The sequence below is a fragment of the Parasteatoda tepidariorum genome, chromosome 9, assembly GCF_043381705.1.
Source record: "Parasteatoda tepidariorum isolate YZ-2023 chromosome 9, CAS_Ptep_4.0, whole genome shotgun sequence".
In the NCBI taxonomy this organism is placed as follows: Eukaryota; Metazoa; Arthropoda; class Arachnida; order Araneae; family Theridiidae; genus Parasteatoda; species Parasteatoda tepidariorum.
In genome coordinates this window covers 80,103,724-80,119,132 of record NC_092212.1, presented here as the reverse complement: position 1 = coordinate 80,119,132, position 15,409 = coordinate 80,103,724, and the positions used below count along the sequence as shown (strand labels likewise).

General features: G+C 26.9%; 1 protein-coding gene across 1 annotated transcript in view; it reads right to left on the bottom strand.

Moving 5' to 3' along the window:
- Positions 1 to 2,385: 2,385 nt before the first annotated feature.
- LOC107452528 (mortality factor 4-like protein 1) overlaps positions 2,386 to 15,409 on the bottom strand; it is a 30,254-nt gene continuing 17,230 nt past the window's right edge. The window contains exons 10-12 of the mRNA XM_043049551.2: positions 11,919 to 11,988; positions 7,241 to 7,325; positions 2,386 to 3,427 (exon numbers count right to left, since the gene is read on the bottom strand). Coding sequence (XP_042905485.1) covers positions 3,349 to 3,427; positions 7,241 to 7,325; positions 11,919 to 11,988 — 234 coding nt within the window. The 3' untranslated portion in view covers positions 2,386 to 3,348. The remainder of the gene's footprint in view (positions 3,428 to 7,240; positions 7,326 to 11,918; positions 11,989 to 15,409) is intronic.

Genomic DNA, 15,409 nt, shown 5'->3' with positions numbered 1-15,409 from the left:
GATTCTTTTTTTCATGCCTTTTCAAATGCAGTCTCAATTAAAAATGAAATAAATAATAATTATCATGAGATTTGTGGAGAAAAAAAAAAGAGCCTGGACAATATTAAGACAAGGATAGGAAGTATAGAAATAGAACTTTTACTCAAGCCCATTTAGAATTAAACAAATTTTAAGCAAAAAATATGCAACCAAAAAATCCCAGATGTTCGTAATTAATAATTCCAATCCTGTTAGCATGGAATGGTGATGTGAGCCACATATTTGTTTTGGTGATGAAGACGAAAATTTATTAAAAAAAATTTTTTTTAACTTAATGGTGTTTAGCATTTTTTTTTTTTTTTTGAAAAAAATATGATTAAAAATGATTTCAGTAAGCATTTCAGTAAGCTAAACATAATTTAAATAAAAAAATATTTTTTCAATTTAATTTTCCTGCTAGTTTTCCTTTTCTGAATAAATTTAAAACATATTACTTCTTAAAAGAATTAATAAATTCCAAGCTCCAATAAATAAACTTTAAGTACTTTTTTTTAGCAAAACAGCTATTTCTCCATGTTTATTGTATTAATCATTCTTATTGTTTTAAAACCTGAAAACCTACCAAATGCAACATTTGAATACAAATATTTAACCTTGTGCTCTGCAAACAAATTTTAAGAATTTTTTAATGGAGTTACAGATTAATACAGGGGTGATTGTGAGCCCAAGTTAAAATTCCGGAAAATTTCTTGAGTTAAAAAAAAAAAANAAAAAAGAGCCTGGACAATATTAAGACAAGGATAGGAAGTATTGAAATAGAACTTTTGGTCAAGCCCATTTAGAATTAAACAAATTTTAAGCAAAAAATAATGCAACCAAATAATCCCAGATTTTCGTAATTAATAATTCCAATCCTGTTAACATGGAATGGTGATGTGAGCCACATATTTGTTTTGGTGATGCAGACAAAAATTTATTAATAATTTTTTTTTTTTTAACTTAATGGTGTTTAGCATTTTTTTTTTTTTTTNTTTTTTTTTTTTTTTTTTTTGTAAAAAATATGATTAAAAATGATCATTCACACAGATTAAAAATGATCATATGATTAAAAATGATCATTCATCAGTAAGCTAAACATAAATTTAAAAAAAAAAATTCAATTTAATTTTCCTGCTAGTTCTCCTTTTCTGAATAAATTTAAAACATATTACTTCTTAAAAGAATTAATAAATTCAAAGTTCCAATAAATAAACTTTAAGTACTTTTTTTTTTTTTAGCAAAACAGCTATTTTTCCATGTTTATTGTATTAATCATTCTTATTGTTTTAAAACTTGAAAACCTACCAAATGCAACATTTGAATACAAATATTTAACCTTGTGCTCTGCAAACAAATTTTAAGAATTTTTTAATGGAGTTACAGATTAATACTAAGGTTTATACTACTGGAAGTTAAACAAACACTTGATAAGAAACTTATCACAATAATACTTCATTAAAATTTAAAAAAAAAAAAAATTTTAGATAAATTTTACAAATACTTCATTAAAATAACTTGATAATCATATCAGTTTCACAAACGGTAATCTTTATGCAAATGTAAAATAAATTTTGAATGAGATGTGGATTTAAGTCTGCACATTTTTCATTACTAAACTATCCACTTAAACATATTTTTAAAAAAATGCCTATTCAAATATTTTCCAATTAAATATAAAAAAAATAATATGATTTACATACTTTATTCTTTTTGTAAAAAAGCTTGAAAAACCATTTATTTTCATTCAAAGCATATACTAATTTTGCAAGCCTTCAGGCAGCATATTTCTCAAAATAACAAGATTAAGTTACATGCATAACTAATACCATACTTAAGATATTTACAAAAATTGGAGATAACAATTGGGGATAACAACACCTAAGTCTGAGATGACTTTGTTTTTGCTTCAGAAAGCTTTATTAATCCAAGAAAACTTAAAAATAAAAAATAATCTAATAGACTACTATCATATAACCATTTCACCAAGTTGCAGTACTGTTCAATCAGGAATATTTTGCACCTTTTTTATACGGTAACCCTCATATAATAAAAATGCTGAGAAATAAAAAGCTGGAGAATTATTTACTTAATGAATATTTAAAGTAATTATTTTAAAAAAATTTCAACTTTAAGTTTTTTCGTGTATTGAAAAGTGTATAAAAAGAAAAACTAGGCATTTGATTTTTGCTTTTCTTTCTTTAAAAGAGAAAGAAATATAACTATAACAGCAGCCCTAATTCCATATCTTCATAAAATAGTAACTGTTATGCAAAATTTTGAACATGAAAATAAATGCGCTGATATTAAATACAATATGCATTGAGTTATGAATGACAAGATTTAATTTCTCAAAAAAGAATCACAAAATAAAAAATAACACATGCTTATTTATTTTTCATTTAACATGTAATTTCAAACCAGTGTGAATTTTACAAAAATGTTTATCATTGCAAAAACAGTAAAAAAAAATTATACATAGACAGCTAATTGTATGGCGATTTTGTTTGCAATGTACAGTATTTTTCTGCATCATATTAATTGAATTCACGCAAAACAAAATAATAAAGACTAAAGTTAAGATTGTTATTTTTTCTTTTAAACTACAAAAAACTCTGGTCATATTGCTTACAATTATTGCTAGCACATGGCAAGATGTAATTTCAAACCTGTGTGAATTTTACAAAAATGTTTATCATTGCAAAAACAGTAAAAAAAAATTATACATGGACAGCTAATTGTATGGCGATTTTGTTTGCAATGTACAGTATTTTTCTGCACCATATTAATGGAATTCACGCAAAACAAAATAATAAAGACTAAAGTTAAGACTGTTATTTTTTCTTTTAAACTATAAAAATCTCTGGTCATATTGCTTACAATTATTGCTAGCATGTGGCAAAAATGACATTTGCTTTAACATTTAAGTGATTATCTAAACGCCAACTAAACAAGCAGATATCTTTTAATTAAATTTTGCATTTATACATGTTTTAAATAAGAATTTATCGCAATATAAAACTGAGGATAATATCTTATAATCTTAACACTTTTGGTAACTTATATGATTTGCTGAAATGCGTCAGAACCTTTCAGGCATGCCCATGCATTAAATATGCTTTAAGAAGTACAGTTTTAATTTTACTAATTTGAATAGTTAAAGTAGTAAAAAAATATTGAATTACTGGAACAATAAATTTTGAATTACTGGAAGCAAACAAGATGTTGACACAGTAAATAAGTTATTGACACATAACTTGTGGTAAATGAGTGAATTAATGAATGAGAAAACTATTAATTGATAAAAAAATAAAGGCTAAAAATTGAAAATCATTAACTGTTCTTCTTTAAATCTTGTGCTGCAACAAAATCGCTGACACTTAATATCCTAGACGCACATTTAGATACATATCTGAAAAGACAAAAAGAATAAAATGATTTGCTGTATAACAAATGAACAACTATAAGTTTTAAATACAGTAGGGCCTGTGTAATACAACATTGATTGTTTCAACATTGATTGTTTAGTACTCAATTTTGTTTTATTTATTCCCGATAATACTTTTCCTTAAACAGCTGAATAAAAAACAAGCTTTTGAGAAAAGGCATACACCAGGGGGTTTGCTTGTTAAATTTGAAATTCCGTTAAATATAGGCTTTTATATAAGATTTTTTTTTGTATAATTCCAGGTATGAGAGTGTAAAAAAAAAGGTATCTGAAATAAAATAAAAAATTAAAATAATGTACTTGAAAGAGAATTAAGCAAGCTATTTCTCTTGCAGAAAATTACTTAAATTAACAATATTTCAATCTGCATGCTGCTTCAAAAAATAAAAAATTGAATAACAAATAATTTAAACTTATATAACGATAACTTATAGCGGAGCTACGCAGTAATTAATTATTCAACTCACTATGAATTAAAAATATACTTATTTTAATAGTTATTTTTAAATACATTGACAACAATAGTAAATTTAACATGTTTTGTTTGGTACAATATTATGCATTAGAATATACTCTTTTAGCAATCTTCACTTTTCTTGGATTTAATAAGAAAAATAATTTTGGAAGCATTGCAAATTACAATGAAGCCTCCAAAAAAGACCACCTCTGTGTAGCGACCCTCTCTATTCACGACCACTTTTGGGGGGCCCGGAATTCTTTCCTTAGACTTGTGTATAAGAAAACTTTTAGGGGAAACCATTAAAACCTCTCTGAGCAAATTTCTGAGAAAAGGGGTACACCAGGAGGTTATTAAAACAAAACAAATATGTAGGTTTGCTTGAGGCTCTTACTTAGAGAGTTCTTGTTGGCAATACAACCTCTTATTGCTGTCAGAGTACACTAAAGACGATATCAATGGTTCACTTTTAGAGGCGAAAGTTAAATTAGAAAAAAAAAAGCAATTTTTGAAAAAACAAGCATCTCAAACATCTTCTCACCTTTTAAAGCTAACAAACTTTTATGATATAAAATTAAATGCAAACTTAAACAAAAAACCTAATTGTTTATGTATTTAAAATAGTTTTATCATTCATAATTGGTAAATTTGTTTTTAAACATAATTATACCAATTGGGATCATTTTTATAGACACTTAATTTCATTCATTGGTTTGTTTTCACGTCGCCAACAAAAAACGGCATTTACGCACCAAGAAAATGACATCGTCTAAAATTGAAATCGTTCGTAAAAATCATGTATTTTCGATAACAATTCTGAAGTCAATGGAGATAACCTCTAAGAATGATCAACCTCCATTTTTCTGCGGAACAGAAAGCGGTCCACTCCCGACAGGTTTAACTGCTTTAAAAATAATTATATAAAAAAAATTGTACAGTACTCTACTAATTATTTTAAATTATTAAAAGTATTTTGGTACTTAATTATTGTGAAATATATTTCTGCACAATTCAAATATGTAAAATAGTTTATTCCCTTTTTCCATGTAATGGACAACAGATGCTTTCAGAGAAAAGGGAAATGCCACCCAGGCTAGATGTCATGAAAAGGGTGTGAATATCGTCAGAAATGTACACATCTGGTTGTAGAAGCATTTCCAGTTTCACACAGTCAAATACATAAGAAAACCTCATTCCCAGCACCCCATACTTAAACTTGAATGCATGCTTTTTATTCTTCTGTTTAAAATGTCAGAAAGTTTCATCCGTAAAAAAACGAGTTGAATGTATAATCTCTCAGATAAAGGTAAAAAAAAAAAAAAAATATCATAAGCTGCAGTAAGTAATTAAAATATGTAAAAAGAAGCAATGCACATNAATGTGGTATTGCTTTTATGATGTTTTGTTACTTTTATATATATGTGGTATTGCTTTTATGATGTTTTGTTACTTTTATCTTTGCTGCACTGCTCTGCACTGCTATAATTACTTTAAAGTTTTAGTTTCTCTTTCATAAGTTTTCACCTGCCCTTTTCTGCCCTTAAATAATTTAGCCAAAAATAAAAATAAATAGCAAGCATAGCCCTACTTATTTTGTGATGGTGGTAACAGCCAATAAGAGTGGAGTATGCTTTGGAGGCTTGGTTAGAGGAGGTGAGAGAAAGGGCAAGGACACACATGGTTTTGGAGAGCTGAGGTTAAGATACAAAAATATGAGGATCCTCAACAGCTAAGTTATATTACAAAATTTTCTATCACCCCATAATTATTTTTTATTAATTAGCAGTGCAGCTTCATAATGCATAATTTAATGTTAAATTTTTTATGTACCTATTATTAATTGGAGTGAATGCCTTCCTGGAACAAAATTTGTAACTCTAAATATCTTAAATGATCTATATTAAATAAATAGTTTTAACACCTTGCAATTAGTGATCATTCTAATGATCTTGTTCTCTTACTTAAGAGTATATTATTTTTAATTGTTCTTCATTTTTATTCTTAGCTTAATGTGTGTGGTGATGAACTGAACATCACCACAAATGACAACATTTGGTTGCAGAAACATTTCTAGTTTCATTGTCAAATACGTAAGAAAAGCTCATTCCCAGCACCCCATACTTAAACTTGAATGCACGCTTTTTATTCTGTCGTTTAAAATGTCAGAAAGATTTATCCGTAAAAAAACGAGTTGAATGTATAATCTCTCAGATAAAGGTAAAAAAAATTATAAGCTGCAGTAAGTAATTAAAATATGTAAAACAAAGCAATTCACATAAACTTTTTTGTACTAACTTTGAATTGGAATTTAGCGAGGAATTTTTTTTGTTTTTCCAATCTTTCATTATAAATGGGCTCTACTATATTTACTTTAATTACATCAAACAAAGTAGAATTGTTTCAAATACAGTGAATTCTCGCTACTACGATATCCAATATAATAACTTCCCTTTTTACGATAATGTTTCATTGTACGGAAAAGCTTGCATATGAATTAATGTCATGCTCATCTCAATGTTACGATATTCTCTGAAGCCTCTGGAAGACGACTTTTCCCCAAATTTCACCCTCATTTTTCCCATTATTATTGTTTTTTAAATAATGCAAAAAATCTTATTTTATCATCTTTTGCCACTTTTTCTGACAAAACAAGACTCACTGTTGATCACCCCAAGAGCTTCCATTATTAGAATTGCATCCCTCATCTCTAAAGTAGTCACACATCTAACTTTCCTATCTGATTTCATTTCCTTAATCATATTATTTTCAAAAAATGTTTTCCAGGTATGTTTACAATATTTTCTGAATTTATTTCAATTGTTTTTAATATTTAACCAAGATTAACACTCTGCAAATTAATTTTTTGCCTAACATATAAATACATTTACAGTTACATAGTATATAACATTAAAATTAATAAAAAAATCTTATCGAGCCCCCAAAGTATAACAATATATCCCTCTACAACAATATATTAATTTGGTCCCCAAAATATTGCTGCAGCGAGGTTTCATTGTAAATATTTTGGCATAAGTAATAAAGTTTAGGATTAGCATTCATCGAAGACAATAACATTACCCTACTTCCCAAAACTGCAAAAAGTCAGCACTCATTTTAGATAAATGTTCAGTTAACTACGGTTAATATTTAGCAAAAAGACTCTCCAAAAAGTAATGCTTATGGTAAATGGTTATAGCTAAAGAATGCCATTTTTTACATATAAAATATATTCATACTAAAATAACATTTAGCAATTAAAATATTAATAATAAAAATCCCACATGTAATGTGTACAAGTAAGTCACACATGTTATACTCACTTTAAAAACTCAAAAAGATTTGTAGTTAGTAACTGTATACTGTCTTCATCTAACTGGGTATATGCAAGAGCTCCTCCAATCTTACCTTAAAAAAAATAAATAAATAAATAAATATATTAGTTAAATCTTAAATTTATTTGTATAAACATTTAAAAATTAGTAAAATAATATTCAAGTATTATAAGGAATTTTCGTAGCGTATCTACCACTACAAAATTACAACTACAATTCACTAGTATATAAGACATGTTAACTCAACTCTATGTCGGGGTACCTTTTCATAGATGAAAGTTGACATTGTCAATAACTTCTCTCCCCACATTGGTGACCTTTGGACGTGATGTGAACACGCCCACTTCGATATGAACACACCTACCTAGACAGTAACGCCTACTTCGATTGATGGTTTACATGGAACAGTTGACTTGCTACTTGTGACTGCGACATTATCCACCTACTCGCACTGTTGCTTGTTGCTACTCAGTCTCACCTCGATCACACAAAATGTCAACTTGCATACACCTGACTGCTAAAGGCAACACAGGAGCGACTACGACCATGATCTTCATACAGTTCTCATGATTAATGTTCAAAACCCGATGACCTTAATCCAGCTCTCCCGCTCTGTCACAAATACAGCAACTAGTGATATCCATGTATTGAATTCTATCACAGCTATAATTCTGGTGGGAGAGTACTGTAGTGTGTCTACCACTACAAAATTACAACTACAATTCACTAGTATATAAGACATGTTAATTCGACTCTATGTCAGGGTACTCTTTCTCAGATGAAGATTGACAATGTCGATAACAACTAGCCCCATAATTTTAAAACATTTTTTTCCCTCATTAAATCTTTGTTAGCAAAATTTTTCTTTTCTGAGAATTTATAAATATTCAGTAAACATAGAGAGATATGGATTTAGCAAATTTGCGATTAAACAAATACATACGTCAATTTTTTTGATAATAAGAAATATACTTGAAAGCAATAATTATTTTCTTATTTCCAAGTGTTAAAGGTAGTTTGAAAGTTTTTCTAACACAAATAGTTCAAAAAAATTGCAAAACTCTGAAAAATACCACAGAGATAGTAATCAAATATTCACATACATAAACTTAATACTAAAACTAGCTTTAGCCAAAAGACAAATAATTGAAATTGTAGGAGATTTACAGAAGTGTGCAAAAAAGTAGCAGTAACAACAGAATAATACCAAATAGCCATAAGATAATTATGGACAAACTGATCACTGAACTAACTGACTAAACTGATCACTTTCAAACATTCTCTGAAAATTTCATATAACAAATTGAATTTTTTGCAAATTTCCTGCGAGCCCAGATTATGCAATGAAGTAATTTTTTAAATATTAACAAATTAGATCATAAATGTTTTGCATTTTCAGAAAACTCTGTCTTTTCCCCAGATTGACATTTATCACCAATTTTATTATTAGAATCGATGGGGTTGGTAAAAGATAGGCAAAAACAAATCTAAATGAACCATGACGGAATAACTATTAAAAAAAAAAAAAAAAAAACAGTCTTGAAATTACAAACCCAGTAAAGAACATTGGAGAGGGGGAGAAAATATTCTTTCAGAATATTTCTGATCATATATATACATATATATATATATGATCTGATATACATATTAATGTGTATATAAATATATATATGATATAATTTTGCATCACGAAAAGTCTTTTCGAGGCGGAGTCCCTCAACTATGTTTATGTCCAGTAATAATGAGAAAAATGCTTCAGAACAGGGTTGCCACAGAAAAAAATGAACAATATAGTTGCTTTTAGCAACCTAAAGCATTCAAAAAGTTGCCAAAAACTATGAAAATAGTTGCCTAAATAAGAACAAAAATATGACTAAAATTTTATTAAATGACTTAATTGTCATATACAATGATCTATTTAGTCGTGTTGGTGGCAAATTTGATGTTTTTTTATACAAAAATGAGTGTTCCAGAACTAAATTTTTATATCAAAAAAATTAGTACACTTGCAGAAAATTAAATACTTTTAATTACTAAAAATCATTAAAAAAAATATTTTTTTATTAAAAAAAACATATTTTTTCTAAAAATTTTTCATTTTAACTAAGAATTGATTTAGCAAATATATATATGCATATATATATATTGCAAAAAGTGATTATTCAAATTCGAAATCCACACATCGTAATATTGTATTAAAAATTGGGTTTTCTAAAATCATACAGAATTTCGTTGCAATGACCGTTGAAGAGGCAATCTAGAAACAAAATAGATTTACAATGGAATCTGTTTAAATTAAGAGCATTAATAAGTGATGACCCAAATTTGTAATTCAAATTTTTTTTAATTTTGTGTTTAGAAGCTATTGCAGGCCGCAGGTTGTCAACCCAATTTATGCTTTAAAAAAAAACATCGCTGGTGAGCAGAAAAGTCTCCCAAAAGTCTTCTTTCCCCGAAAATAGTTGCTTTTTTTTTAGCCTTTTCAGGCAAAAAAAGTTGCCATAGTCGCCTCAGGTCAAAAATAGTTGCAAATAGTCGTATTTTAGTTGCCTGTGGCAACCCTGTAGAACGATTCAGAATTTTTTTTTAATGAAGAGACTATTAAAACCATAATCATTTCATGGAACATAATAAGTATTAATTTTATTCTTCTTCTATATCTTCCTATTATTCTTCTGACATAATTTTCTATAAGATATATAACTTAGAACAATTCTTAGAATCAAAAGTAGTATGTTAATGATACATGTATTTTTAGTCCTTTTTTTCTTTTCTTTTAATGAACTTTTTATTTATTATATTTTAGATGAACTCCTTTTTAAGTAATTTTTTTTATTAATTTTAATTTCATATTTTTAATTTTAAGAGCAATTTTGATTATGAATTAATTATTTTTTACAAAAATCACTCAATAGTTTTCATTGAATCTTATATTTTAAATCACATGATCCAAATACAAGAATTGAGTTTTTCTAAGTACAGTACACTCTCGATTATCCGTGCGCGGATTATCCGTGCTCATTCCGGAGTCACACAAAAAATATAAAGAGAAACATTTTCAAGATTAAAAATATTTGATTCATGAAGTTATAACGCTACCAAATNAAAAAATTAGTATATTTGCAGAAAATTAAATACTTTTGATTACTAGAAATCACTCAAAAAAATATTTTCTCATTAAAAAAAACATACTTTTACTAAAAAAAATTTCAGTGTAAACAGATCTAGCAAATATATATATACACATATATACTGCAAAAAGTGATTATTCAAATTTGAAATTCACACATCGTAGTATTGTATTAAAAATTGGGTTTTCTAAAATCATACAGAATTTCGTTGCAATGACCGTTGAAAAGGCAATCGAGAAACAAGAGACTTACAATGGAATCTGTTATGTTTAAATTGAGAGCATTAATAAGTGATAATCCAAATTTGTAATTCAATTTTTTTTTTAATTTTGTGTTTAGAAGCTACTGCAGATCACAGGTTGTCGCAGATCACAGATCACGTGCAGAAAAGTCTCCCAAAAGTCTTCTTTCCCCGAAAATAGTTGCTTTTTTTTTTAACCTTTTCAGGTAAAAAAAGTTGCCATCGTCGCCTTAGGTCGAAAATAGTTGCATTTTAGTAGCTTGTGGCAACCCTGCAGAACGATTCAGAAATTTTTTTTAATGAAGAGACTATTAAAACCATAATTATTTCATGGAACATAATAAGTATTAATTTTATTATTCTTCTGACATAATTTTCCATAAGATATATAACTTAAAACAATTCTTAGAATCAGAAGTATGTTAATGATACATGCATTTTTGGTCATTTTTTTTTCTTTTAAAGAACTTTTTATTTATTATATTTTAGATAAATTCCTTTTTAAGTAATTTTTTTTATTAATTTTAATTTCATAATTTTTACTTTAAGAGCATTTTTGATTTTGAATTAATTATTTTTTACAAAAATCACTCAGTATTTTTCATTGAATCTTATATTTTAATTCACATGATCCAAATACAAGAATTGATACTAATTAGAGTTTTTTAAAGTATAACTATTCGCTGTTAAGTGAAAGGTTGGATATTTATTTTCTACTTTAACAATATATAAAATTTAAAAAATTTAATACAACTAAGACTGTAACAAAAGACTTTAAAGATCGTAATTGAAAATTATAACTAAAGATTAATAAATTCTTATTTTATCCTTATTAGGCATTTATTTACATCTTATTTAATTTACATGAATTACAAATTTATTCTGATTATTCATTTTATATTAAATTTAAAAATACAGGTAATAAAATCATTATTAAAAAAAAAAAGACAATATAAATAAGGCACCAAAAATTGAAAGAGCATTATTCTTAATTTTAAGTTTATTTTTGATGAAAGCTTTTTTCTTTTCATTCTTTTAAAGGCATTTTCAAGGATTTTAAGTCAACCTCCTAGCTCTGCTTTTAATACTCATATAAAACAATTAATAGCTTATTTTTGGCAACTTCTAAAGATTTTTGGATATATTTCAGAATAATGAATTATTTCTAAATTCAGAAATATTTTGATATATATTTTATGTTTCATAAGAAAATAAAAACTTTTTAAGCTGCTAAATATTTATAAAAAACACTGATATCCATGGATATAGAATCAAGCACAAATAAAATACTTACTAAATAGTCTTAGTAAGTGAAAACCTCCATACAGGTGAGATGGAGTTAAATCTGGATTTTGTGACATTATCTAAAAAGATATATAATCATTAAGAATGATAAAAGAAAATATATTAAGTTCAATGATATCAAAATAATTTGTTAGCAAATGACAGAGAACACAAGAAATATGATTTAAAAAATACAGAAACTCAGTACAAAATATTAAAAAAAAAAAAAAAGTTGTTAATAGCATTTCTTAAATTATTTAAGAAATGCTCCCTCCCCCTTACAACTAAAAGTTTCTGTTACACAAATTTTGAAGCAGCTATTCATTGGGTATTACAAAACAAATTGGAAATTAAAAGCTAAGTAATCGGGTTTATATGGGAGTACAGTAGAGCGCCGATTATCCGAACCCTTATTATCCGACTGTCCAATTATCAATATACTATGTCCTGATTCATATTTTTTTTTTTTTTTAAAGTTTAGAATACTTTTTTACTTATTGACACTTTCTCTAAATTTAGAAGAATAAATAATATGAATTATAATAATTTTAGAAGAATAAATAATATGAACACATTTGAAGACCATATTTAATTTACAACTTTTTTTAGCAGTTCTCTTATAGTAGCCAATACATACATGTATTGTTATACAGTTAAACCTACATACCCGTTTAGCCCTCTTCAACTGAAAATTATCTTCCAAGTATGCGAGCTTCAATTTGACAGTCTACAATGGTTGAAATGAAGAAGGAGTTTATGAGTAGATATGTGCTGAAGTTCTACAATTGGGGGATGGGTACTTGTCAATTATGGTTAATGATTAGTGATTACAGTGCTTGGAATCTTAAATCTTGGAATAAAATTGTTAACAAAAAAATAAGCGAAAATGAAGTTTCTAAACCAGTAGATCTTCCCGATGAAAAGATGCTAGGTTATACAGCAGAAGAAATAGAAGACTGGTGTCGAGGCACTGAAAACGCCCCACAATTTCAAATTTTAAATGGTCTTGAAATTGTTGCTGAAATTTTGAATGAAAATCGGAACTCTACAGACGAAGAGGAAGAAGTAGGTGATCAAATTCAAGATAGTGGATCTTCTCAAATAGAAGCATGCAATTCATTAGATATTGCAATGAATTGGCTAGAACGTCAAAATGATGTTGATCCAGTTCAGTTGATTTATTTAAAAAGAATAAATGGCTGCTCAAAAGAGAGCATCTTCTTTTAAACAAAAGAATTTGCTTGATTTTTTTTGCAATGCAAAAGAAAGAAAAATGTGTTAAAATCAGCAATAGATAAAAAAAAATTTTAAAAAGCTGAAATATGATAAAAATAATTCAAAATGAAAAAAAAGTTTTAAAATAAATAAATAAAAATATTTAAAAATTGGAAAAAAATAACTTCTAAACACGCCAGAGCTATTTAAGATAGTACTGCCAGTATTAAACCTAGAAAAAATGTGAAGGGAAGTTAGTGCATAAATAATAATAATTTAAACTAGATTTTAAGCAACTTTCCAATTATCCGAACCTTTCATTATCCGAACCACGTTCGGTCCTGAGCAGTTCGGATAATCGGCGCTCTACTGTATTAAATTAATTGGGTATTAAAAAACAGAAAAAAATTAAGGTTGTAGTGACACTGCAAGAATTCTTTATGAGCATCAAACTTTAACTAAGTAAAATATGGTTAAACGAGATATTTCTTAATTTATAATTAAATAATAAATCATAGCTAATTTAAAAAATACTCGAGTTGTTAAAATTTTTAGTATACTATTCTAAAGCTGCCAACATACATAGCTGCCTCATTACATATTCATTATATATTAGTAATCACATAATTATATCAGGGTTGGGGTTTTGGACATCCTAAACTGGTTTTGGACAGGACACGTGGGTTTTACTGTCTTAAACTGGGAAAAACTGTCCTAAACCGGGTAAAACTGTCCTAAACTGGGTAAAACTGTCCTAAACTGCCTTAAAGTGTCCAAAACCTTGAACTTTGGTAAAAGGTAAAAATTTTGCAAGGTGTAACTATTGTACACATAATAATTACATGTATCAATAAATATTTGATATTTTTTATAGAATTTACTATAACTTATTAAAAGAAAATAATATAATATAATGGGAAAAGGTTTCTAATTTTTGAAGCTCCACAATTCATTGAACAACAAAAGTGAATACCTAATCCTTAAATATAAATATGCTTTTAGTACTGATAAATAATATTTTTGCATAAGGATAAATATGACAATTTTAAAAAACAATATTTTTTCTTTAAAAAAAAATACTAAATTTGTTCAAAAATTAACCTTTTATTTGTCACAATATATTTTTAATAAAATGTTATAATTTCTGCATTACAGGATGATAAAAAAGACATCTATTTTTAAAAAAAATTGTTTTTAAATATAAAAATATTAGTTTAAATTGAAAATACAAAATAACTGAAAGATGTATTAACAGTTTTGAAGGGCATAACATCGGTTTGTTACTGACACTGGTGATGTATCACCACTATGCTAAAAGAATTGAACATGAATGAAATAAAAGTATTCTTGAATAGTACTATAGATAAATAAACCTGTTTATGACGAACCAAGCACTTAGTCCCTAATATTTTAACCTGTATGGCAAGGCCAAACTTCAATTATGTACTATTGAATGAGAGGACCAATTGAACTTGATTACTGATTAATCTTCCTTTGTTTAAATTGAAGAGTCAAACAATATTAATAAAACATAATACTTTTTAAAACAAATATTCTCTAGTATATTTAATTATCAGTATGTTATTAGTTCTATGTTTATTTTACCTCTTAAATATTGTTCAGATAAAATTGTGACATAATTTGAGTAAAAGGGTTTTGGACAGTTTAAGACAGTTTTGGACAGGACGGTTTAAACCAGGGATTAAACCATGGATTAATCCATTCTGTCCTAAACCTTGCCAACCCTGATATTATATATTAGTAATATTTATTTAAATATTCAAGCAAGCAATAATCTATAAAAATTCTATTTCAATAGGGTTTATTTTAGAAAACTTACTCAATTTTAGGGAATTTTTTAAAATGTACAAAAACCAGAAACTGGCAAAATCCAGTAGTCAACTGGAAAAACCAGTAGAGTTGGCAGCTATAGCTATATTATTTCCTTGGCATTAAGAAGAGTTTAATGAGAGTAAGAGATTTTTTTTAATGTCATTAAAAGAAGTTACTTTTTCTGAAAATTGATTTTAAAAAAACACTACAATACGGAAAAAGCTTAGAATATTTTTCTTCGAAATGGATATAATTTTAAGTCATATGATATTAAAATACTAATTCAAAAACATGTGAAATAATTTTTGTTAATGATGTTTGATGAATTGAATGAAACATAATGAAAAAACTGAAAAAAAAAATTAGTTTAAGGATAAAAAAAAATGCAGAACAAAATAAGCAATGATAATTTTAAACCTAAAAAATGTGTAAACATTGTTACATTGATTGTAA